This window comes from Spodoptera frugiperda, chromosome 3, assembly GCF_023101765.2.
Source record: "Spodoptera frugiperda isolate SF20-4 chromosome 3, AGI-APGP_CSIRO_Sfru_2.0, whole genome shotgun sequence".
Classification (NCBI taxonomy): domain Eukaryota; kingdom Metazoa; phylum Arthropoda; class Insecta; order Lepidoptera; family Noctuidae; genus Spodoptera; species Spodoptera frugiperda.
The window spans coordinates 3,721,068-3,747,169 of NC_064214.1; the positions used below are offsets into that span (position 1 = coordinate 3,721,068).

Consider the following 26,102-nt stretch of genomic DNA (forward strand, 5'->3'; position numbering starts at 1 on the left):
ACGGCTGTTGTATTTCTTGGCGTAGCTTAAGTACGCCTTCACTTGTAGATTTAGGGCTGGATATGTAGTATTCCCCATTGCCCCACTCAAAGAGTAGAGCTCTACTCTTGCCAGTCTACTCTGGACAGCCATAAAGGCAAGCCAGACATTAGGCACTCAGTTATTTCTCCCCCATTTTATGGTCTTTACCCACCAGCTAGCAAGGGTAACTATCCACTTCAAGTACTTTGTACCTGCATTAATGTGCCTTGAGCTGAGAAGCAAAGGCGCTTCATTATACATACATATTATAAAAACTAAATTAGTCGCAACATCGCACAACAATACTACGTACAATTAATATCTCAGAGATTTAGTAATGGCACATCAATTTCTAATTTTATTTAAATAAGTTTATAGTACATATTATGCACGCTTAAGACTTAACTGTAGAACTATATACATAGTACAAAACGATTTTGCTGTGCAATTAAAACTCCCTGTCTACGTCAGACTGTACAGTTAAATTGTAAGGTCTTCAGCGAACAATGTATGTATTATAAACTTATTTTGTGTAGAGCCTATAGTAAATAGGTACTTACACTAACATTCAAGTTTTAAAAATAGAAAGTACATTCTACTCATAAATTGTTAACAATCACAGGTATTAATTACACTGCTATACACTCATTTTGCGGAAGGCATACTTGAAGTCGATTTTGTATAAGAGTGTGCTGATAACGGGAAAAATATGTCAAATTACTCCAGTTTTTGAGATAAACGCTTCTAACATTTTCCATAGTAGTAATGGGCCAAAAGATGTATTTAAAATCTATTTTTTATTGTTTATCTTTACAAAAATACACAAAAAATAATAGTTTGGGGTACCTTTAACTAGAATAAATAAATAAAGATCATGAAAAACTTTTTCTTTGGGATTTTCTCTTATTTACTTTGTCAGGATAATCTCTTTTCAAGGTCCAAGGACAAACAAAAAAATTTTTGTTTTTACAAACTCTGTGATCTCTTTTCTTTGCTTTTGTAAACTAAACTTGCCACAAATAAAGCAAAAACTGTTAGGATCGTTTAAACAAGGTTTACGTGGAAAGCTCATGTTTTTGAAAGGAAAAATTCACTTTAACACAAAACAACCGATTTATAACTGATAACTTCAGGGTCTGATAGCTATAAAGTTAAGTTGTAGCAAATAAATCCGTGAAAAGATAACAAAACGTAAGTGAAAACAAATCAATGAACCATAATGTTTGAAATTTTCAATTATTTCTTAGTTTCGTTTATCTCAATAACCAGAGTGAATCAAAAATAAATAAGCATGCAGCGTGAACGTCTAATATGAGTATTAACAAAAACCATTAACAAAATCCCTGCCGCAGATTTTTTTTTTTTTTTTTTTTGTATAGCAGTTTTATATATGCCATTTATGTATAATGGTGTATGTACAAAACATAGTGGTAACTTGAAATTGACTGGAACATTAGACACTACTAACAAAACTGTAATTCACAGGCATATTAGACAATGAGATGAGATAACGTATCGTATACACAGATGAGCAAAATTACCTTACTATCTAATAAAACTACCTTACACCCTCAATTAACACCGTTATCACTCATTGTCCTAATATTCATTCACATCCATGTTTGTAATTTAAAGCTACAGAAATCACTAACTACGGATGTACACGTTCATTCGATTTACCACCTTATTACACAGGCATTATTTATGTACACAATTCCCTTAAAATGTGAACAAAAATAATATTCTTTTAAATTCGAAGATTTTATTAGTTACGTAATTACGTTACGTTAAGACCTAAGGTATAGAGCGAGATCCCAGAGCTGTCAGACAAATCTTATTTTTACAAGCATATAACCTTCGGCTTACAGTAGTCTTGTATATACTTTTTAATGCCTTAATGTTTGTAAAGCTTGCCGAGTGACACCTGCGCAGGTACCAGGTGAGAAAGGTAACTAAAAATTAGACTCACTTAACTTAAATTTTTATGTCTGATTTTTATATATATTTTGTAGAATATTACTCTGAAATAATATTAAAAAAATCAGACATTTTCCATGGACCAAAACTTTTATCAGACGCTTTAAAGCTCTAAAAAATAATGCGCCTTACAAAATTGTAATAGCAATATATGTGAGGTTGGAGAGAAATATATTTTCGGCAAAGCAGTAGCACATTTGTAACATTCACGATGGTAATCACGTTCGTGCAAATTATCTGGTAAAACTATGATGATTTGTACTACTGTTTTGCATTACAGGGGCACCATATATTGCTATTACAATTTTATAAGGCGCACTATTTTTTAGAGCTTTAAGCCGTCTGATAAAAGTTTTGGTCCATGGAAAGTGTCTGATTTTTTTAATATGATTTCAAAGTAATATTCTACAAAACATATATAAAAATCAGACATAAAAATTTACGTTAAGTGAGTCTAATTTTTAGTTACCTTTCTCACCTGGTACCTGCGCAGGTGTCACTCGGCAAGCTTTACAAACATTCAGGCATTAAAAAGTATATACAAGACTACTGTAAGCCGAAGGTTATATGCTTGTAAAAATAAGATATGTCTGACAGCTCTGGGATCTCGGACCAGTACTTTCAACTGTCAAGCTAACACGCAACACGGTTCATGTTATAGGGTACCTTCTAGATACTTCTTTTATTTTTATGACCTTATAAAATACTGCCTGGCGATTAACAAAGTCCTTTTTACTTTGACCTTAGCTTGGCTAAGCTAAGGAGGACAGTTGATATATTTAGAAAAAGTCATTATGCCAGGCCATAGATATAATATAAATCACTAATGTACACCTTGTATATCCAGTAGGTAACTTATCTGAATTCTGTGTGCTAAAGTGATATCCATAATACCCAAATTAAAATTAAAATATGATTTAGTGACTTATAACTTATAGAATCTAGACCGAAATATACTGTTCATACTTAGGCTACACTTTCGCATAGTAACAGGTACATTCGCCAAAAAATAATATTTACTCTGTTTACACCATCGCAATGCCGCTTTATCCAAACCAAAAAAATACTCACGTAAGAATTCCATGAGCTTCGTTTTAGGAAAATATTTTTAAGCGAATGACAAAACAACGCCTCAAAGGTTCCGCACCGCGTATCTATAAGTAGGCCAATACTGCCGCACATGTTTTCGCTCCAACCTTCTGTACCGCGTGGTCAGGCTCTCTTTGAAAATATTGCGCGAGACATCTTAACAAGGCAGTTTGGTGCGCCACAGTCTCATATAATAAAAATTTCTCAATAGTACATCTCTCCTCGCATTTATCACCATTTTTACAATCCGTTGAAATTTCGGATGTATTTTCTGATTGTGGAAGCGGCGGCGGCGGCGGTGGTGGTGGTGGTGGTTTTTGACTTAATATTTGTTTAATCGTTTCCCACGGTATTTGATGCCACGGTGAATACGGGAAAACAGGTGCCGGACAAAATGTAAGTGGCGAAACGCCCTGTGTTGTTGGTGATTGATATGTAGAAGCAAGTGATGCTGCATCCATAGATGTCTCCATAGGTATCGGCGCTACTATTTCTGGTGATGTAGATGTTTCGACTTTCAGTGATGTATTATCCAAATTTTGTGAAATGTTTATCTCATTTGCTCTTACTGCCGTTAATGACTCTTCTAAAGGAGTTTCAAGTTTAAGTCGCTTTGAAGCGACGTATTCAGGTAATGTTTGTGCATCCATAGTTGATGACATTAGTTCGTCCTCACGTTTGCGTTTAGTGGCTAGTAGATGATGTGATAACTCAGTATGTGGTACATGTGTACGAAATACATTCATCACTGGTGTCATTGGTGAAACTGTAGGCGGTTTCGTCTCAGTTTTTACATTTACCGGAACAATATTAGGGTCTAAGGTGTAAGAAGTCATTGCTTCTGAACTCATCGTATTTAGTGACGGAAGTGGAGCTACTTGTGGTGAAGCTCTTACTTCATATGAAGCTGGTGACCTTGGTGAATCGGTTGTTGATTTCGTTTCGGTTTTTACTTCTATTAAACTAAGGTCGGATGAATTAAAAGTCGTCATCAAAGATTGAGATAACGAAGTTGGAGGTGGAGATGGAGGTGGGGGTGGGGGTGGAGCTACTTGTGGGAAAACCAAAGGTGACGCTCGCGGTATACTCATAGATGGTGACCTTGGTGAATCGGTTGTTGATTTCGGTTCGGTTTTTACTTCTATTAAACTAAGGTCGGATGAATTAAAAGTCGTCATCAAAGATTGAGATAACGAAGTTGGAGGTGGAGATGGAGGTGGGGGTGGGGGTGGAGCTACTTGTGGGAAAACCAAAGGTGACGCTCGCGGTATACTCATAGATGGTGACCTTGGTGAATCGGTTGTTGATTTCAGTTCGGTTCTTTATTCTATTAAACTAAGGTCGGGTGAATTAAAAGTCGTCATCAAAGATTGAGATAACGAAGTTGGAGGTGGAGATGGAGGTGGGGGTGGGGGTGGAGCTACTTGTGGGAAAACCAAAGGTGACGCTCGCGGTATACTCATAGATGGTGACCTTGGTGAATCGGTTGTTGATTTCAGTTCGGTCTTTATATCTATAAAACTAGAGCCGGTTGAATTTGTGGTCACCGTTAGTGATTGTGGCGCCGGAAGTGGTGGCGGAGGTGGTGGCGGGGGTAGTTGCAGAGCTCCACGTAGTTCTTCTAGAATCATATATGGTGACAATCTCGGATCAGCATCAATTTCTGTATCTATACAACTAGAGTTGGATGAATTAGTGGTCACCGTTAGTGATTGTGGCGCCAGAAGTGGTGGCAGAAGTGTTGTTGGCGATTTTGGTTCCGTTTTTATTTCTGCTACAGAACTAGGGTCCGATGAAAACGAAGTCATCTTGTTAAAAATCATGGTATTTGTCGACAGTTGTTGTGGCGACGAAGGTGGTGACGCAGATGCAGGTGATTCTCGTGGTATATTCATTACTGATGCCCTTTGTGAATTTATTGTTGGCGGATTCTGGTTAGTTTTTCCTTCTGTAATCACTAAATCATAGCCCTTACTTGTCTTCTTAGAAATCATGGTATTTGTCGTTAGTGACTGCGGCGACGACGGACCTATAGGTAGTTCTCGGGGTACAGTAACTGCTGATGACCTCCGTGGACTTATTGTTGTCGGTTTCTGGTTGGTTTTTAATTCTGTGGTTACTAAATCAAAGCATTTACTTACCTTTTTAGTAGCCATGGTATTTACGGTCAATGACTGTGGCGACGGAGCTGTAGGTGGTTCTCGTGGTCCAGTCGCTACTGATGGCCTTCGCGAACTTATTGCCGGCGGTTTCCTTTGGGTCTTCATGGGTACATCTGTAGCTACTAAATCAGAGCCCTTACTCTTCTTGTTAGAAAACGGGGTATTTGTCGTAAATGACTGTGGCGGCGGAGCTGTAGGTGGTTCTCGTGGTCCAGTCGTTATTGTTGGCCTTCGCGAACTTATTGCCGGAGGTTTCCTTTGTGTGTTATCTGTAGCTACTAAATCAGAGCCCTTACTCGTCTTGTTAGAAAACGGGGTATTTGTCGTCAATGACTGTGGTGACGGAGCTGTAGGTGGTTCTCGTGTTACACTCACTGCTGATGACCTTGGTGCATCTGCTATTGGCGAGTCCTCTACGATTTTTCTACGTTTATTATCACCGGGCTCAAAATAAGAAGTCCTAGTACTTGACGTCAATAAAAGAGGCGACGAAGACGGTGGTGGCGCTAAAAGTAGTGCTCGCGCTTCGTTCGTGTGTGTACGTACGTGGGACGTTTGTACCACAGTCCTTGCTGGTATCTGTGGTTTTATTTCTTCCTTGCATCTCTTCCATTCCATGGGTCCTAAACATGTTGATGACGGTGTGTATGGAGGTGCTTGTGTTACGGCTGTATCCATGTCGCCACTTAGCTTAGGTGGTGGAAATGGATATTGTGGTTGTATCGCACCGACTGGTGTCATTGCCGGTTGCTGGGAGCCAGTATTGGTTGTTGGAGAGCGGTGGGGAGACGGTGGCTGCGCCGGAGGTGAACACTGCAATAAACACTCCATTACGTGTTCCAGGAGCTGTCCTCGTTCTGGTGGCGGTACTGTCGATAATATTTCAAATAAAGACGTCTGTGCCTCAACATATTCCATACCAAATTCATTGATTAGAAACGAAAGCATAGTTGTATACCTGCAAACCAGTTTTGAAGGTATGACTTCCTCATTTCTGAAGAGATTTTCCTCTTGTTTTGTTATATGTAAGTTTGTGCACTCTGGCCGTGTACAGTTATTTAACTCACAAATTTGCGCATAATCACTTAAACGTTCTAGGAACACTCGATGGCGATATTTGCAAAACGGGCCTAGGTAGCAGTTCCCTGTTGCAAATTGCCTACATAATTCTGGTATGTAGTCTAATGAATCCAATGCCATTTTGTTAATTTTGCACCCTTTTCTTATATCATACTGACTGCACTGATATATTTTTGTTATACATACACAAACGGAAGTTATTGATTTTAATTAACTAATGTTGCTATCCTTGATTCGTCAAAATTACAATATTTATTACAAAAATATGTTATTTATAATGTGTTTTTATGAATTCTTAAACTTTTAACGGCGCATTCCAATAACCTACCTATCGGTAGATTTGCCTACCAGAGGTAGAATTTTGACACATTTTGTATGGAGCTTATGTCAAAATTCTACCTGTGGTAGGCAAATCTACCTGTAGGTTATTGGAATGCGCCGTAAGACATCTATTAGTACCTATAATTTTGAGAAGTCAAACTAACAAAATAAGTCTTTTACAAAGAGCAATCTATTCACAGTCCTGCGTAGAGGCCTTTGAGAACGTAAAGTGATCCACTTTTAAATGAACTATGAGTCATGTAAGAATGGAGTTAACATATTTTTCATTTATAACTCAATGTCTTAAATGGCGCATTTTTTGATATTATTAAACCCGTTTGTTTAAATTACGAACAACTGAATGACGCAAAGAGTTGATTTTTTCTTGATGGCAACCGAGTCTCCAATACAAAGTTACGACTATCTATTCTGCCAGTGTCGAGTGGTGACGACACATCCAAGCACCATAGACTAAACCCATACCGTAAAATAAATCTGTCATTGTCAAATAAAGTCAGATTACTCTAGTTACTCTATGTCACTTCACTTACATTCCATTTGTCAAATAGAATAATAGAAAATGTCATAAACATTTCCGTAATTTAATTCACAATTTATTTTATTAAACTCTTTAAAAATATTAAAACATCGCTATCAACACTCTGACCTAATCTTGATACGTGTTCATACAACAGACTTCCATCAAAGCCTATAGTCAAAATCTATTCGAAGCAATCGAAAATGGTTTGTGTGCCTTGCTTCGTCATTCCTGTATTATTATTCCTGTGGCACAAATTTATTCAGCCATATGTTTTACGGTTCTGGAATCCATGGGCGGTGAAAGATGCAGACGGTAATGTAAAAACTGAATTTCCATTCAAATGCGAAGGTGGAGTATGCGCATTTAGTAGAAAGAAAGATGATAAAATAACCAAGGACAATGATGCTAATCAAAAGGAGCTGAGTAACACCACGGAAGCACCAAATAGGATCAAAACGGACTAATATGGTTACGAGTTAAATATGTATTTTACTTAAATTATTTAATACCTACTTAGCTTATAATATGATTTGTAACCAGCATGTTATTGTGTATTTCGTTTGGCATTTGTAAACTAATATTATATTTAAAAAAAATGTAAATATATTTTTGTTTTATGATTGAACTACTAACTTGGGCAATTTAAATTTGAACTACTAATTTACATACTTTATGTAAGTTTCCTTATGTTGTGATATTATACTATATACTTTATCCTTAAATCTTTTAAAATAGTAAGGTTGAAATAAAACAATTCATAGACTTCTTGACTTTTATTTCACAATATTTTGATTGATTAGAGTACCTTAGTCATACCAACAGTTTGTAGAATACATGCAGATGACTATGCTTGTCCCAAAACTAGATAATCATTGTTGAGTGTTACTCTGCATCATGAACTAATAATTTAAATTAGTCCATGCTCTGAATGATTGTCTAGTTTTTTATTAAAATTCAAACATATCTTTTACTCTTACATGTATAATGCATACTGGTTTACTATGGAAAGTCTTCCATGAAAAACTTCTTAGTAAAATAACCTTATATAATAATAGTCGGAATTAATAACTATCTAACCAGAAATAGATGTCACACATTTACATCAGAGGCTTCATTCTATTGGTACTTTATTAAAAAAAAACATTTAATTAATATTTTATCGGAAATAGAATTTGGGTAAAAGTGACAGGATATATTTCAGAAACCAAAATTTTTTTAGAACAATTTTGTTTATTCTGCAGCTGAATTTAAGTTATCATGTCCAGTAAAATCCTTATGAACTAACTTAAGACAACTTATGCTGTAGACAACAATGTGGTATACCTGCAATATTTTACTGATGTTCAATAGAAAAACAATTATGTAATTTCAGAATAAAGATATTTTTCATATGAAAAACAAGATATGATTGAAGAAATAGTATCATAATGTTACACAATATGTAGCACCTCTTCTAATTCACACAAAATAAACTTATTGCAGATAGAGCACATTGTAACTGTTTCAACAATCATGCATTCAATGTCAACCTTTCAATAAACATTCAATTAAAGCAAATCAACAAGTTCTCGACATACTGGCACATTCATCAACATTTCACTTATTTCACATTCTTCAGTTCAACTTCAAATACTAGAGTTGAGTTTGGTGGGATGACTGGAGGTGATCCTTTGGCTCCATACCTGCAAAACAAGTTTTCGTTTATCATTCTGTACAACTACAAAATTCATGTTGAAATGTGGCAACAAGCAGTTACAACTATACCAGCAATTTTTAGATGGAGGAATTCTCAAATATTTTTTAGTTTACTTTAGTATACACAGCTTGTAAGTGTAAGGCCTTTATCTATTTTATTTACTTTATACATGAAGTCTAATTAATTATGTAAGTTGTGGCACAGAAATGAAAAACCCACAAATGGCAAATGCAAGGCAAGCCTATTTGTCTAGACACTATAACATATTCTTTGGCAATGTTCTGTATTAGTTGACTATCGACAAAATAATATACTTACGCCATCGCAGGTGGGCAGACGATCTTCCTCTTGCCTCCAACCTTCATGCCAGCAATACCTACATCCCAGCCAGAGATGACCTCCTTGGATCCTAGGCGGAACTTGAAGCCGGGTCCTTTCACACAGTTGTCAAACATCTTGTTGTTTTGCTTAAGGCGACCTTCATAGTAAACCTGGTAAAAATATTTTTCATGTAATATAACATATACTTGATGATTTGCGACATAATAGGTGCATAGTAATACTATTGGTATGCAGTATGCACCTGCAGTCATATATAAACCTGTTTGGTTTGAAGATACATTTTAAAATAAAACAAGTGATCTTTTTTGCTCTGGTTGCTTGTTCTTCTTTTGTACAAAATTAATATTATAAAAACTCTTGAATAAACTACTTTTGGCAAGTACAATTGGCAATATTAATGTGAAATTATAAGTCAAAGTGTCATTGGGACATTTTTCTTCACTGGATGTTGTGATGTCTATTAAGATAGAAAAATTAAAATTACTCCTTACCATTACAACTTTGCCAGCCTTAGCAACAGGTCCAGAACCGACCTTGAGGTCTTCAATAGAAACACCACCAGCAATTTGTTTCTTTTCTTTCTTCTCTACTGGAGCCTCTTCTTTCTTGGCCTCAGGCTTCTTCTTTTCAGCCTTCTGTTGGGGTTCCTCTTTCTATAACAGAAGAAAAAGCCAAATTAGTTCACACTGGAATGTAATAAGTATTGAACAAGACATCATAAAAAGCCCATGAGACTGGAAAATTTAGAGAACACTGCTACAGTCTATATTTTAATTTTTTTCAATAAAATAAAATAAAATAACAATTACCTTAGGCTTATCAACTCCATTGACTTGAGGCTGTTGTTTAGCTTGTTGTTGGAGCTTCTTCTTGAGCCTTCTCTTCTGTGACTTGGACAGTTTGGACATGTCCACAGACTCCTTGCTTGTGTCCAGTGTTGAGTCCTGCTCTGCGGCTGGCTGTTTCTTCTTCTTCTTGGGTGCTTCTTCTACCTCTTCTTCATCGTCCTCATCATCATCTTCTTCATCCTCTTCGTCTTCATCATCATCCTCTTCATCACTGGTAAATGAAACATACAATAAAAATTATATTAAGTTCAAGTTTCATGAGAGGATTCACAAATTGCACCCATCTGATCTAAATCTAAAATCAAAAACTGTTTTCAAATGAATAACAAAAATGTTGTTATTTTGTATTTACCTGTCATCTCCTTCAGCTGATGTGTTCATTTTGAATGATTCATCATTTTCATCAGTGTCTATATCTTCTCCGTCAAGGAACTTTTGAAGCTGGTCTTCATCATCGTCATCTGAATCACTTTCTGCTGCTGGTGCACTGTTCTTGCCAGCTTTCTTGTCAGGCTGTGGATTATGTTTTTTATTACAACTTGTAACTCATGACTATGAGCTCCTGGCTTGACTTGAAACTAATCAAATTACCTTGTCAAACAGTAATTTGTCATGAATATTATGAATGATGAGAATTACTAAGTTAACTTACCTTGGCCTTTTTGTTAGCTGTGGCATCATTGGCATTCTCGAGTTTCCTCTTATTCTTAGCTGGCACTAGAGGTGGAGCCTCCTCCTCCTCCTCTTCTTCTTCAGCCTCTTCCTCATCCTCCAAATCCTCCTCAAACTCAGGATCAAGGTAACCAGTCAAGTGAACATTGCATTTACCTGTAAAAATATTGAATATAATGTGTATAGATTGCAGGGCCTGTTTCTCAGTGTTCAAATATTTTATGTGAATTATAGTATTTTTTAACTTTTCAAATCTACATAATTCAGGAAATCAAGGACTTACCATTTGTCAAGAATGAAACTGAATCTCCAGATTTGAAATACAAGTCCAAGGGCACCTGGATAATCTTGCCCTTCTGTAATGTGCACACTAGGAAGTTCTTGCCATCGACTACTACCATAACTTGGCAGGGATCATTGTCTCCGGTGCTGATGTCCATAGCTGCCTGTGAGATGTGGAACGGTTTCTCCACCACTTGGGTGTACCGTTTGTTCGGTTCCATAATAAGTCCTGCAAAATTATGTGTGTTGTTTATTTTTAATACATAATTTCATAATGATTTAAACATTCTATCTATTACTAGTACATTTCACAATATCAATACAGCTGTTGCACAACCTAATCCAATTGAAGTTTTTTAGTAGGTGATGTTTAGTCAAGAACATTCTGACAAACCACATGTGCTGAGATATAGATAGCTATTTTAAATCATACCATTTCCAACCTAAAATAATGCAACTTGTTACTAACTGTCTTGTGTAAAAACATTTGGTAGACTTGGTTTAAATACTGAGGCTAGTTCAAAATAATAGATAGGTAGGTAGGTATAGACATATATGTGCTAGGCAATCTAGAAGCCGGGCTAACGAATAAAGTAGGAACGTATAGCATTACAATCTTAAATGTTCATAGTAATCGTAGTTATGTTATATCAAATATAAAAAGAGTAATTCTATAGTTAAGTGTTTAAATGCGGTGCCAACACGTGGTGATATTAGAACTGCCGGTTAATTTACTTACCCCAAAACATTTTGACGTTTTTATTTATAACAAACTATAGATATAATTCGGCTTTAAAAGAAAGTTTATTACGACACTAAATAATAAAATAGTTTTGCCGGTTTCTTTTATTCAAATGTGGATCACAGCATGCGTTCAAACGCGGCAAAATCAAGCACACACGGTATTTCAATGGAGATCCGAAATGGAGAATTCGGCCAGAGACAAAATTTTGTCAACATATGTTTCCTGATTATTGCCCTATTCAAAAATGTTTTTTAACCGCGATCAAATTCCCATTTGCTCACCAATGGGGCTATTGCATTTTTGCTCACCAGATGGCGTTAGTCAGATCTCTGGTTTTTCGTCCAGTAGGACGTTCAACACGCTGCAATGGTTGGACAAAAAATCACACTAATATTATAAATGTGAAAGTTTGTATGTTTGAATGTTTGGATCTTTATACATCAACTACATCAGACAAGCTATTTTTTTTACACTTGATGGGTCGACGTTTGGCTGATATCTCGCTTGATGGTAAGTGATGATGCGGATTACCTATCAGGAAACATAGACTCCGACAAAGAGTTCCACTTTCTAGCAGTTCCCACAAGGAAGCTTGAAGCGAGTTATGAGTTTATGAGTCATACCGTATGAGAACGGAACAGCCGGCAAATTAAATAAATAAATAAGTAATTGGGTACGCGCGCCTTTACTTAATAAATAACTTTATGACCTGGTGCCCTAGGCACTTGCCCAATTTGATAATACGGCTCAGACGGCTCTGGTTTAGGGACAGTGTCGGTAGGTTGGTCTTTGACTTTTAAAAATACAAAAAATAAATACTGGTAACCCTGACGACTGAATTTAGCCATAGACAATATTTTCATATTGCCACACATTGAACTCTGTCAAAGTCAAAATAAACTCTTTCAAGTTCTTTCGTATCTGTCAGTGAAGGTTGCTGCAGTGTTTCAGCCATGGTGAATAATTTATTTTACCTTAAATCTTAAAATATCATTACAATCATGTGAAAAAGATTTATCTCTGTTTCCTAATTTCATTTATAAGTAGTGAATAATCAATAATGAAGCTTATTTACGAAGTAACCTCTGAAAATTGCAGGGTCGTGTCAGGACTAAGACCGTCAAGAAAGCGGCTAAGATTATCATTGAAAAATACTACACCAGATTGACTCTGGACTTCGACACAAATAAGAGAATATGTGAGGAAATCGCCATCATTCCCACCAAGCCCCTGCGTAACAAAATCGCTGGGTATGTATTACTTGCTCTAATTTTGTAAATTGAATGTTGTTTATTTATTTAATTGTAGATTATTTAAAAGCAGATAATTGCATCCACAAACCAATCCCTACGAAATGTCATAAATGCATGATATTTGTTATTTATCAAAATATGTTATGAATTTTAGTGTCATGTAGGTTAGGAGTAAGTACCTGTATAATTTACACTATTGTATGTAGTTGTGAGTACCATTTCTACTCTGAAGAGTAGTATTTCAATTGATGTGCTTAACCATTAATTTAACAAAAAGTGAACATTTACACCATACTCAATTGTAAATAAACATTCTAAAACAACACTAGTTATTGATCTTATTTCTCAGAAATGAAGAATAACCAAGTAAAAGTTATGATTTCAATAGTGAAAGTGAGTGGTTAATCAAGATGTGTATTATATTATATTTATCCTAACACTCAAGCCAAGCAGCATTCTGTAACTTTTCAGTTTTAAGACTCAACTGACTCATGTGTGGTATTTATGCCAAATGCTCCCTTTTTGTGAGATCCCTTATTTTTCAGTGATTTTGGATAATGATCAAGAACATAAAATATTTGACATACATCTTCTTGATTCCAGGTTTGCTACCCATTTGATGAGGCGTCTCAGGCACTCCCAGGTCAGAGGAATCTCCATCAAACTGCAAGAGGAAGAGCGTGAGAGGCGTGACAACTATGTGCCCGAGGTTTCCGCCCTGGAGCATGACATCATTGAAGTTGACCCCGACACCAAGGACATGTTGAAGATGCTCGACTTCAATAACATCAACGGTCTGCAACTGACGCAGCCAGCCACACAAGGCGGCTATGGTGGCAGACGTAATTAAGGATAATAAATAATTAATATCTATTTGTTTCTTTTATTTATTTCACTAAAACTGTTAACCTATTTCCTACTTGGGGTACAAATAATTTAATTTTAAATGTTTTTGAGTTGAATACAACCTCATTGTATTGGCAATTATAAAAGTACACACCTGTAGCCTTTGTCTAAACTTTATTTACAGAGAACTATATTAAGCCATTCTACTTGGTACCCAGTTAACAACACCTACTCAAGTGTAAGCAGAGGTGTTAATAATCATAAACCTACAAGTGTGTGTACATGCAAAAGCTTTTCTGATGACATGGGTTTGTGGCACCCGGTTAACCCCAAATGTGCACGCCTGTTCCAGTAGAATAGGTGTTCTGGTACATACCCATGGAAAGTTTGTACCTACTGAGTTTACTAACCCCATAACTGCAGGGTCAATCAACTCCGAGTATAGCCATAGATAACGACATGCCATTTTGACCCCACGTAAGTTTTGCTGCAAGGAAAACGGTAACATCGAACTAACCCGGTACTAAATATCTTTAGAAACCAGACTGCTAATAATGGACCCGATAAATTGTAGGCGGGTATTACCCAAGGGATTCCTTACTTCCTATGTTATTAGACTTATCATTGGCTAGGAGTGGGTCTGTCCGTGGAGAAACACAGTTCAGGTATATTCAATTAAAAAAAAACTAATATATCCAGACTTGAAAGGAGGGCAACAAGATAAGGTCAAAAATTTGTTATGATATTTGTTATACGTTTAATTTATGAACTTCCTATATTATGTGGTGTAATGCCTTACATCACGACTCGTGAGAGTCGGTATTCCACAATCCTCCCGCCCTGAGACCCTCAAGGAAGAGGAGGATCGCGTTCCCTATCGACGTATATTGTATTCCCTAAAACTTTAGTGAGGATGGTGGTTGTATGGATGGCTGCTTGTTTCTGTATGATGTGTATGTTAATGTTGGAGTCTAACTGTGTGCAATATTTGTGGATACTTTTAGCTACCATTCCGGACGCTCCTATGACTATGGGTACGACTTGTGCTTGTGTGTTCCATAACCGGGTTATTTCTTTTTGTAATAAATGATATTTACTTAGTTTTTCTATTTCTTTGGCTCCTATATTGTAATCTGATGGTACTGTTATATCTATTAAATATGTTTTGTTATCTTTTTTATTTATGTAAATAATATCTGGTCTATTGTGCGTAACTGTGACATCTGTCTGTACTGGAATCTCCCACATTATTTTGGCTGTATCATTTATTTAATTCATTATTTCTTTTAAGTTTTTGCTAAAATAATTAAGTAATATTAATGGCAAACTCCTTCAATATTTTGTGAATGTATCCGAATGAAAAGTAATTGTTGTGTTTTTCCGATGCGTTTGCCTTCTCACTCTCACTCACGGAATAGCCAAATCAAAATGAAGGAAGTAAATATGTCGCTCTCGTTCATTCATTCATTTTAGGCTTGCTTGCTTCTTGCTTGCTACGAGGAGTAAATTGAGCTTGAGGCGCAGCGCTTCGATAAAATCAATTTTATTTAATTTTCTATGAATTAAATTTATGTGTTACTATTTCGATTCTATCGTATTATGAAGAATGGAATGTACACATTTATTAGATAACGTCAAGGCAGATAGTTTCAACGTTGAGGATACGACGATCACAAAGAACTTCAATTGTTCAGGTAAATAGAATAATTTTCTTGTAGTCAAAACGCTCTAGTCCATTGCCTATAATGGGTATATGTAAAAAGTTGCCGCATTGTACTCATAATGGGAGGTTAGCATAGAAAAATCAATACAACGAACTTTAATAATCAGCTGTTCGAGGGGAACGGGAGGGGGGCGCGGTATGGGTGACCGTGACTGACGATGTCGCATTTCTGACGCGATGGTTAAAATAATGTTAACTACATCATGCCACTGGTCTATTTTCGACTAGGACCAAGCCGACCACCATGGCGGCGTATATGATTATGATAATATGCCTGTCGACCCGCTTCGATTAGCTTATATCATTCGAATAAGATTCGTCGAACATTATGACCCATAAAAACAATCTCCTTGATTTACAGTATCTCCAACTGGTTTACATTATGAATAGTGGCTTTTCAAGTTTGTTTGTGCGATACATGCCAGGGCGATGTTTGGTTTTACCGCATTGCTATCTAAATATCTGTAATATCCTATTGGCATACATGGAACCAAAATAAACACACGCAATAACACTATTATCAGATTATTTTGCAGACTTACTTAGTGTGTTACTAAAGTAACTTTAGATTAGATTTGGTTTGAACTACTTTTGTCCATCTGTGACTAGTGGAAAGTAATGTGTGAGGGCAATAGGATACATACATGTGAACATTAGTAGAGAACTTGCATTAAGTTGTTTTCTTTATCTTGTATTTAAAGAATGTGCTGCCGAAGGACAAAACTGGTTGTGCCTGCATTGTGGAGCGGTCAACTGTGGTCGCTATGTCAACGGACATGCAAAGCTTCATGCAGAGACATCAGACCATCAGCTCTGTATGAGCTGTGATGTCTATTCAGTTTACTGGTAAAAGAACAAACTTAGTTATCTTTACTATCTACCGATCTTGATTGATAATTATTTAAATAAATGATTGTTTATTTCTCATTTCAGTTACAAATGTGATGACTATGTATCAAATGATTTGGAATATAATCCGATAGATAAAATAAGACAAAGTATTATGCAACTTAGAAGGCAACATGATGTAGAAAGTAATGGTAATTTGGAACAGAGTGAAGATAACAGCAAGGATGGCAGTGAAGGTGGCAACAGTATGATGTCTAGTACTTCTGTGTCTGACAAACCAGCATCCCCAAGCGGGAGTGGGGATGATTCCAGGGCTGCGGAAGTTATATCCGCAGTCTCTTTTGGCGATGAACCTAATCTACCAGAAACAAGTGACAGTAAACCTGCTAAAAGTATTAAGGTAAGTGTTTATTATTTAATTACATGGAAATATTATAAATGTTCATCTGAGCAGGATGCTAATTCAATCCTCATTTTTATAAATTCTTAATATTGTGTCTTGTTTGGATAGGCAAAGGTAGATTTACCCACATTTTGGTGATAATATTATGGCAACTTTTCATGTGATAAGGGTTTAATGTACTCATATAAGACCCTTATCATATTATATGAGTATATAAAATAGACTTCAGAGCTCTCATTTATCAGGCAAATCTATTCATCTATTTCAATCCATTATCTATGATAATTCATTAATTAACTATTTATTGACTGCTTTCATAAATGATGATAAATTTAATTTTTCTTGTTACTTTCATCATAATAATATTAAATTTATATTTTTCAGAATGCTGAGGAGCCAGTGCGTAGTCTAAGGCCTCGTTCCCGCAAAAGAACTCACTCAGATGACAGCAGCTCCACAGAGAACAGTACGACACAAACACCTAGAAATAAGGAAAAGAAATCGTCACCATGCAATGGAAAAACTCAACGAGAGAAGAAAGTAGTAGGATTAAAAAATTTAGGCAATACTTGTTTTATGAATGCTGTACTCCAGAGTCTTAATAATATACAGGAGTTCAGTTGCTATTTTAGTCAGTTGCCGTCTTTGGAAATGAAGACGAATGGACGCAAAGTGTACCACTCTAGGAGTTACACACGACAGGAGATGCACGATGTTGTCATGGCTGAGGAACTTAGGAAGGTAATAGATTGTGACAACATTCTAGAATAATTATATTGTATGCCATACAAACAGTTGTTAACAAGCTGGCAATCAGATGATTCATTGAACAAAGTTCAGAATGATATTCTGAGTAATGGTCACAAAATTGCTCACGTGAAACTAAATTGTTTACATCTTCAATGTTTGTCACACATCATTATCTACTGATTGAAATTATGACATGTTGCGAATGATTACTTGCAAATAACTTTGTAACGAATGATTGTGTATTTCCAGGTGTTAATAAATTTGAACAGTGGTTGTGGTTCGAAAGGTGCGATCTCCCCGGAATGTCTGTTCCTTGTGATCTGGAAGGTTGTGCCCAGGTTTAGGGGATATCAACAGCAAGATGCGCATGAGTTCCTTCGGTACATGCTAGATAGGTGAGTACATATTTTAGGTGATTCACGAGCATTTAATTTAGATTATTTTTGCAGTTTACAGTGTGTTATTTAGACATATAGTTTAGGAGATATCACGATATTAGTATTGCGGCACGGTACGGGCCGGCCGCGGCGGCGGGGGCAGCGTCCCTATAAATAATATTAACAAGTAGGTACTACGACTTTGATTTACATTAAGACAAAAAAAATCTGTCATTACTTAAATATTTTTTCCAAAAACTGATAGGGGGGCGATAAAGCAAGAGTCACAGAAACCAAAAAACATTTTAATATTTTAAACGCGGTTAAGGGAAAGAGAAGTTATTGTGAATGAAAATTAGTATCCAATATGTGTTGTGTATTAGTATTGCGGCACGGTACGGGCCGGCCGCGGCGGCGGGGGATCCCTATATAATATTAAAAAGTAGGTACTACGAATCTATACATATAAGATATAAAAAAATCTGTACATTACTTAAATATTTTTTATAAAAACTGATAGGGGGGCGATCAAAGAAGAGTCACAGAAACCAAAAAACATTTTAATATTTTAAACGCGGTTAAGGGAAAGAGAAGTTATTGTGAATTGAAAATTAGTATCCAATATGTGTTGGTGCGTTGACTGTATTTGTCGAAGTAGCGGGATACACGCAAACGAAGTTGCGCGGGTCAGCTAGTATTTAACTCCAACGTCACTTGGTGGAAAGTAACAAGATACAGGCAAAATTCGATTGCCTCAACTTTTTATTACCAAAAACTAGTTTCCTAAGTACTTATGTCTTTATAATGTGTGTGAGACTTTTGATGATATTTTGTGATGAATAAATTGAATGTGCTTGTGTCAGACTACACACGGAGCTGCAGCAGTTGTTGCCGGAGCGCACGGAGGCGGGGTTCGTGGCGCGGTCGCCCGCCGCCTCCATCGTCACCGCGGTCTTCGGCGGCACGCTGCAGAGCGAAGTACGATTTATATTCTTTTTTTATGCTATTTTTTATCAGCTTCTATGAGTATATGATAATACCTTTTCAGCCGATTTTTTACGCCAAAATATCAGAGTAACAAACACATAGATACTTGCTTATTTTTTAAATCATTTACGTTCCAATACGATGTTGCGTAATTTTTGTCCATACCAGTTTCTAATTTCATCTTTTTGTTATAGGTACGTTGTTTGGCGTGTGGCACGGAGAGCAAAAAGTTTGATCCCTTCTTAGACCTTTCTTTAGAACTACCGGAGACTGGGCGACATGACGCGCCTGTCGCATTGGCTGACTGTCTCTCGAGTTTCGTACAGGTATGTTTTCGTAGTATTTAGTTTTAAGTTTTATTTCTAAATAATTTTATAGTTGTGTAAATTAATTAGCATTCCTTAGCATTAAAGTCTTGAGAATTTCTCAATATTACTAAAAATCGCATCAATAGTTATCTCTTAACCCGGCAGAATTTGATACTCAAGTATCGAAGTCTGGCAGCAGTCACGCTTGTAATGACTATACAAGAGACAGTAGCTTACTACTGTCTTAACTACTAAGCCCTTCACTTAGTTATAAGCATTTATTACGTCAACATAAATAAATATAATTGATATTGCGAGTTATATTAATTGTTTGAATAAATGTTGCAGGTGGAGGAACTAGCAGACACGGAGCGTTACTTCTGTAGCAGTTGTAAGAGTAAACAGAAGTCAACCAAACAGTTCTGGATACGTCGACTACCCAACGTGCTATGTTTACACCTCAAGAGATTCCGGTGGCACAACTACTTCAGGTAACTGTTGCCTTTATTTATTCCTTTTCACCAAATTTACGCTTATAAGTGCTGTACTATCAACAACCAACATAAAATAAATTACGAGCGATACATTCGCCGTATCTCGTCTTAATTCTACTCTTAATAAATAAATACCTATCTGACTGTTCGCGACAAACCTATCTCTTTCTGTCATACAAATGCACCCTTAGTGTGTTTCACCAGAGATGTACTATTATATTACGTTGCTGTGGATGCGTTAGGCTTCCACCAATCATATTGACTGGTACACATAGCATAGCACTGGTGGAAACGAACTCAGCTAAGATATGTTTTTTATATGGAAAGACGCATGCTATGGATGTGTGTTATGGATGGCTTCCCTACTATCGATACATCGCACACTCGAGCTGCGCATCTTCCTCGCACAGCTCTAAAGCTTAGTATCAGTGGAAACGGTCACATAGTTTCACAGCTTAGCTGTAACATCTTTGTAGAATAGCTACATAGCACATCTCTGGTGGAAAAGCACGCCTAACAGTTTATAACAAACTTCATAAAACATGATCTTATGTTACAGGACTAAGGTGGACACGAGCATTACATTCCCGCTGCGCGCGCTGGACATGTCCCGCTTCGTGCTCTCCAACGTGCCCGACACACGCCGCTCCGGCCTCGGGAACAATCTCTACGATCTCGCCGCAGTCATCGTGCACCATGGCTCTGGGTATGTACGCTTTTCTATATGCTATTCTTAGCTTGTTTACTAAACTTACCGTTGTTACTCAATTTCAGTTTTAGCTAAAATAAAATAGTCGTACAAAATTATTATTGACTGATATTTTCATAATTTTCAATACTTGAATTTTACCTTATACTTGTGTATTTACATGTATATTTCATGTATAATATAAGCAAGCTTATTTGGAAAAATAGTCTACATTACTAGATTTCGTTATTGTATGTATTGAGCTTGTAGATACTTTACCCTATCTAAGAAAATGATACTTAACACTACTTTTCACTTACCACATTTCAAACTTACTATATTTTTCAATATCCCTTTAACCTACAGAGCCGGTTCGGGTCACTACACGGCCTTCGCGATCAACGAGGAGCAATGGTTTCACTTCAACGACCAGACAGTGCGCGCGGCGGACGCGGCCGCGGTGGCGGGCTGCAAGCCCTACATACTGTTCTACATACGACGCGAGCTCGCACTGCCGGCCTTACCCACCACGTGACCTCAAACTCCACTCTCTCCTCAAGTAGAGAACTGCACTGAAGCGGACTTCACTAATTACCAATATGATGCTTAGAAGACAAATCTTGAAAGAGTATGACGGAAAAGATGTTTGCAGTGACTTAGTGGACGACGCTCCAGTGATTAACCACCTAAAAATTATATCTCAAGTCTCTAAGAAAAGAGTGTAGGTACTCCTTTTTTAAAACTCCTTTGGCGTTGCGGTATGTAAGCAGCGCTGATCGCTTACCGTCATGTGGTCTGTCCTCGTTTGATCCCATTCCATAAAAAAAAAATACCGAAGAACTTAATTTCATAACAGTTCTAAATGTTTCCTCTAAGCAACGTAGGTAATTGATGATTCCCTTCTTTGGAGTTTTGGATAACGATACAAGGTCACATGCGCCACCTTTGATTTTGTGGATGAGGGCTTCACAACGCAAATATTACGATCAGTTGGTAGAGTGACACGTGAAGATTTAGTGAGTAGTATGTCCAATCGTTTCCACAAGTGTATGGTCTACTATAGTATAACAAATGCATATCTATGTGTGACAGAAGCCCTTGTAATCATCGCCTAAAACTTAATACATTAGTTACTTTTCTTTTCTCGCCTCTAGACAGGTCGACACGAGGAACATAGGCCTTATTGTAGCTGTAACTAGGTCAATACAAACAATGAAATTATTTATTCACCTGTTAACATACCGTGCTAAGATATAAAATTGTGTGATAGTGTATTGCAGTGATTTGAACGTTTCATATTCGAGTATTTTGAAATTTAATCATGTATTATATTTACCCGTGATTATTTACTTATTGAATTTGAAATTTTACCCTATACATTTTAAAGTCCATATTACGGCGGCATTCCTGTAGTTTGATTGAGCAGGTCTCAGTGTTTTGTATGTTTGCTATTATTTACTAGATATGAAATATGTAATTATAAGCCTCGTTAAATGAAAATGGCCGTGACTTGCGTAAACTAACATTACTATTGATGGTCACCTTTGTTGGATAACAAATAAATGTGCTACGCTCGATGCGACCTTTTTCATTTCGGCCATACTTTTTCTAATATTTCATCAACTTTTGAATATATAAATGGTAATATGGCGCGTAAAATTACAAGAAGCACTATATTTTGATTCTAATAGTGTTTCACCTTTTGCTGAACAGTTACATCGAGTTTACTAATGAAGTACTATCCATACATGCTGCTTTTGCCCCTAATTAAATGATGCTATGACATTAGCAAAGTATCGATGTAACAAAGTATTTTGTAGCACTTTACTCCTATAGTCGATAAATATTACGTTATAGATATATTAATAAATACTCATACAAATTAAATAGTCTATGCATTTGTTGATGAATCATTATTAAATAGATATTTGAGCTTGACATACGAGATGTGTTAAGGCTAAGGTTATAAAGAAACAGTATGTATTTTGTATAAAAGCGTGATCATGTATTGCTGAAGTTAGGACGGTTCTAGTGGATGCCATACTTACGATGCATTTCACTTTATGATAGTTTGAAACTGGATTTCTTTAGTTAAGGCTCTGTTTGCAGTACTAATTGTATGATACTTTACATTCCTCATTGCACACCCACGCCATCTACATTGATAGAAGTAAACAAATAGAAAACACTACATAAGATAAAAAAATGTGATGTTATTGGTCAGTATGATATGTAGATGGGATGGATGTCAACACCCTAATGGATTGTGAGATTTATAATTATGACGATTGACGTTCTATTTTAATAAAGCGTAATGTGTTTTAGTATGCTACTGAAGGCCCAAGTGTACTCCATTTTGAAGATATTAAACTGTATTGGAGTTATTGGTTCAAGGTGTGTTCGGGTAGATTCAAGATTTTCAACAAGATGACAAACAAATATTATGTACGTATTTGAATTTTTAAACAACTAGAACTTATAATTCCGATGCTGTTAATTTATTAATCATCAACTTTATCATCGGAGTTGACTTCGTAATGGCGTCGAAATGCTAATTACTGCACTTGGGCTAACAGTTATAAAAAATTGTGCAAGATTCTGATCTTGAGATGTATCTCTGTTTAATTTTGCTACTTAAATAAAAACTGAAACTTTGTACGCTATTAAAATAGGAAATTATGCATTACGAGACTAGATGATCGTTTTGTGTGTAAACCATTGTGATAGTATAACATGGTCTGTGTGTATGTGTGTGCATACAGATACAAGCTGAATTATTTTTGTGTCGTGAACTCTCTTTTGCAAGTACCTTTAATAGCAGGTTTATTTTGTGTAAGTACTTCAATTACTGGAAGTTGATAGTGATTGAATTTAATAAATTCGCCAATTAAAAACGTGTTGTTTTATTTTTCTGATTTTATTGGACAACAATTTATTATTCGTTTGAAAGCGCGCTTAAACCATGTTTTGCGTTTTATTTCCGTTTCATTTATCGACATTTGGATTGTGAGAGGGCTGTCAGCTAGACTAGCGTAGTCGTTCCATTCGGATGGTTGTAGGAACGGCGTGTTATTCTTCATCCACACATCGTCAGGATCCTTTACAGCACATTTCATTTTGTCTGTTAGATAGTCATAAGAAGCAGTTTGTTTCTCTTCGCTTTCTTCACGATCCCAAACGTCAGGATCAACTTTTAAGTTCTCTTCAGGAGCATCGATTGGTCCGTGAACACGTAAATATAATGGATGTGGCTCGCGAGGAGTAAGACACATCACCTGTTGAGTTTGTCCAAATTGTATGTCATAATCAACTCGCTCTGGTTCTTCCAATTTTATATCAGGATCAACTTCTGTTTGTACCAGTTTCATATCATGGTCCCCGCGGTCTAAGGTATTACTTGCTTCAATTTGGAGACGTCTTAATAAGTTTATCGGACTTCTGTCGTCAACTTTGGACTTCAGAACAATTTCTCCACCATTTGGTGTTCCTAAAGACCTTCTATCCGGCGTTTTGTCATCAACACTGACGTGGACATCGACATCCACTTGTAACTTGAATGAATTCTCTTGATGGGACTTTTCTTGTTGAATTGAATTTATTGTTGTGAGCTCCTGTGCTTTGTTAGCTAATCTTTCTTCATATGTTTCTAATTTTAAGATGTTACCTACCCATTTGTCTCCTGTTTCTTTCGACCTCCGTCTTTTCTCTCTCGGTGATAATGCCATCCAGTTTATGACGTTTGTCGATTTTTCAAACTTTTCCGATCTCGCACTGTCGACTTTGTTCGTTTCATTTTTGAACCAGCCATTTATTGGCTTCTGCAATACACTTTTGGGGGATTTATATGAAGGGTTCGGTGACACTTGTTTGTTCGGTTCGGATACTTCGGTAACGGTGGACAATGTTGGACCGAAAGATAAATTTAGTCTTGGTATATAAGCTGGAGGTATCGGTGATCCTAAGCGACTGACATTCGTACTTCTTTCCTGAGTTTTCTCTTCCTCCTCATTTTCTGTAGAACATGAAGTAGAAGTAGAAATATCCCTAACAGCCGTCTTACCACAGTCATAATCATCTTCTGCAAGAAGGTGTTTATTTTTAAACGAGTAAATCCATATAGTGCGTGCTTCTTTATCTAAATCAGGATCATACGTTATGATTTCCTCCTTGTACGGAAGGTTCCCTGAATCCCACTGGTTGCCTTCCATTAACATATCGTTAGAGGTAACTATCTCAAGTTCCGCATCTGACGAAGAATCGGATTGAATGAAATGTTTGTTTATTATAGTGAAACAATTTACTTGATGATTGATTAGATGATTGTCCTCATTGTATTGATTATCTATATCAGAATCATAATAATTGTTATTTGTATATTCATCACGCGTGTTTGTTGCAGTGCTTGTGTTAAAAAAGCGATGGTCTTGTTGCATACGTCGCCTTTCTCTTGCTTTTTGGTTGATTTTGTAGTTGTCTTCTAAGTGTTGCAGTGTTTCAGTTTTAGAATAGCTCCAGGCATGATCCATACGTTCATTTTTGTTTTCCACTGGAGCCGGATCAACTTCATCCGAAGTATTAAGTTCGATAATCTCTACACCTGTCGGCTCATCTTGCAGCCATATTTGACCAACAAGAATCTCAGGGCTCACGGCGGCATTTAGCTGAGTAACTTTATGATTCAAGTCTGAAAATAGATATATTTTTCTAAGTCAGAAAAGTGCATTATAGCGCCTCGACATACGAGATATGTTCGATGTTTCATACCTAAAATTCAAAGAAAACTCAACTTACGACTATTAAACGTGTGATTCCGATTAACTTTTTTACACATTTGAATTCTTTTCATAATTATCAGATATTATTTACTCCGCAATTGTGTAAAGCTACGTCGCTATGCTTATTTTTGACAATCAATTTGCCAAACTGACTTATTCTTTTAAATTAAATAAAATGGTTTTTATTTATGGCTACAGTGTTTACAACGCGAACTCAATTCATCACTCTTATCTATAGAAGGGTGATTGGAGACTTTGATGGAGAATATGCGCGCATATACATTAGAAACATGTTGCTAAGGTGGTCATAATTACGTCTGCGAGCATTTGCCGAGGGTTCCGAGTCGGGAAAACTACTAAAAGGTAATGGGATTTTTATAGTAGGTACTCGTATTTTGACATAAGCGTCTAAGTCCGGCGCATATCCGTAGCTCCGACTATGGTGTACCACCGTTAGTTCAGACTTATAATTTCGAAACATACTTAGAATACTCCGAAAATATATTTCTTTTAGTCTTAAATTATCACTTATTTTATTATCAAGATTGTTGGTTAATCTGTAATCGGTGACTGTATAAGCCCAAAACTGATTTATATGTATTAACTGAACTTAATACTCTTTATACAGAAGCCGTTGTATACCTTTAATAAATAAATAAAATTACGATATTTGTCTAAAAATATAAAAAAATAATGTCACCTAATAAACAAAGTTATTGTATAGTGCAAAAATCCAGGAAAGCAATTTAGTTGAAGCTAAAAGCCCTGTCTTGCGTGTGGCGGGTAGTGGCACTGTTGGCGAAACAAAGTGTAAATGGATTGATTGCGCCAATTCCCGGCTACAAAGGGAGACGAAATTGCATTAAAAGCTCC

The 26,102-nt window shown here is 36.4% G+C and overlaps 6 protein-coding genes across 7 annotated transcripts; 3 read left to right on the forward strand and 3 right to left on the reverse strand.

The window, feature by feature from the left end:
- Positions 1 to 4,409: 4,409 nt before the first annotated feature.
- Positions 4,410 to 6,614, reverse strand: LOC118274216 (proteoglycan 4). The gene has a single exon (XM_050707468.1). It carries the CDS (start codon positions 6,447 to 6,449, stop codon positions 4,410 to 4,412), a length of 2,040 nt encoding a protein of 679 aa, XP_050563425.1. The 5' UTR covers positions 6,450 to 6,614.
- Positions 6,615 to 7,175: 561 nt separating this feature from the next.
- Positions 7,176 to 7,823, forward strand: LOC118273995 (UPF0729 protein AAEL015238). The gene has a single exon (XM_035591303.2). The coding sequence runs from the start codon at positions 7,392 to 7,394 to the stop codon at positions 7,653 to 7,655; it is 264 nt and encodes an 87-aa protein (XP_035447196.1). The 5' UTR covers positions 7,176 to 7,391; the 3' UTR covers positions 7,656 to 7,823.
- A 126-nt stretch (positions 7,824 to 7,949) lies between these two features.
- Positions 7,950 to 11,984, reverse strand: LOC118273994 (46 kDa FK506-binding nuclear protein-like). Its single transcript, XM_035591302.2, has 8 exons — positions 11,771 to 11,984; positions 11,033 to 11,260; positions 10,730 to 10,905; positions 10,430 to 10,590; positions 10,039 to 10,288; positions 9,721 to 9,882; positions 9,206 to 9,378; positions 7,950 to 8,873 (listed from the first exon to the last, which is right to left on the reverse strand). The coding sequence occupies exons 1-8, from the start codon at positions 11,778 to 11,780 to the stop codon at positions 8,792 to 8,794; spliced, it is 1,242 nt and encodes a 413-aa protein (XP_035447195.2). The 5' UTR covers positions 11,781 to 11,984; the 3' UTR covers positions 7,950 to 8,791.
- Positions 11,985 to 12,568: 584 nt separating this feature from the next.
- LOC118274219 (40S ribosomal protein S17-like) lies at positions 12,569 to 13,902 on the forward strand. Its single transcript, XM_035591651.2, has 3 exons — positions 12,569 to 12,732; positions 12,875 to 13,026; positions 13,633 to 13,902. Exons 1-3 carry the CDS (start codon positions 12,730 to 12,732, stop codon positions 13,877 to 13,879), a joined length of 402 nt encoding a protein of 133 aa, XP_035447544.1. The 5' UTR covers positions 12,569 to 12,729; the 3' UTR covers positions 13,880 to 13,902.
- Positions 13,903 to 15,331: 1,429 nt separating this feature from the next.
- LOC118273967 (ubiquitin carboxyl-terminal hydrolase 3) lies at positions 15,332 to 23,348 on the forward strand. Its single transcript, XM_035591256.2, has 10 exons — positions 15,332 to 15,569; positions 16,300 to 16,444; positions 16,532 to 16,847; positions 17,235 to 17,591; positions 17,850 to 17,995; positions 18,841 to 18,955; positions 19,159 to 19,290; positions 19,621 to 19,763; positions 20,326 to 20,472; positions 20,821 to 23,348. Exons 1-10 carry the CDS (start codon positions 15,482 to 15,484, stop codon positions 20,987 to 20,989), a joined length of 1,758 nt encoding a protein of 585 aa, XP_035447149.1. The 5' UTR covers positions 15,332 to 15,481; the 3' UTR covers positions 20,990 to 23,348.
- On the reverse strand, positions 23,305 to 25,369 carry LOC118274385 (uncharacterized). Of its 2 annotated transcripts, none has more exons than XM_050707730.1 (2): positions 25,219 to 25,350; positions 23,305 to 25,138 (listed from the first exon to the last, which is right to left on the reverse strand). In XM_050707730.1, exon 2 carries the CDS (start codon positions 24,978 to 24,980, stop codon positions 23,358 to 23,360), a length of 1,623 nt encoding a protein of 540 aa, XP_050563687.1. In that variant the 5' UTR covers positions 24,981 to 25,138; positions 25,219 to 25,350; the 3' UTR covers positions 23,305 to 23,357. The 2 variants fall into 2 exon arrangements, with proteins under 2 accessions (XP_050563687.1, XP_035447747.2); XM_035591854.2 differs by having other exon boundaries at positions 23,309 to 25,138; positions 25,246 to 25,369.
- Positions 25,370 to 26,102: the final 733 nt, after the last annotated feature.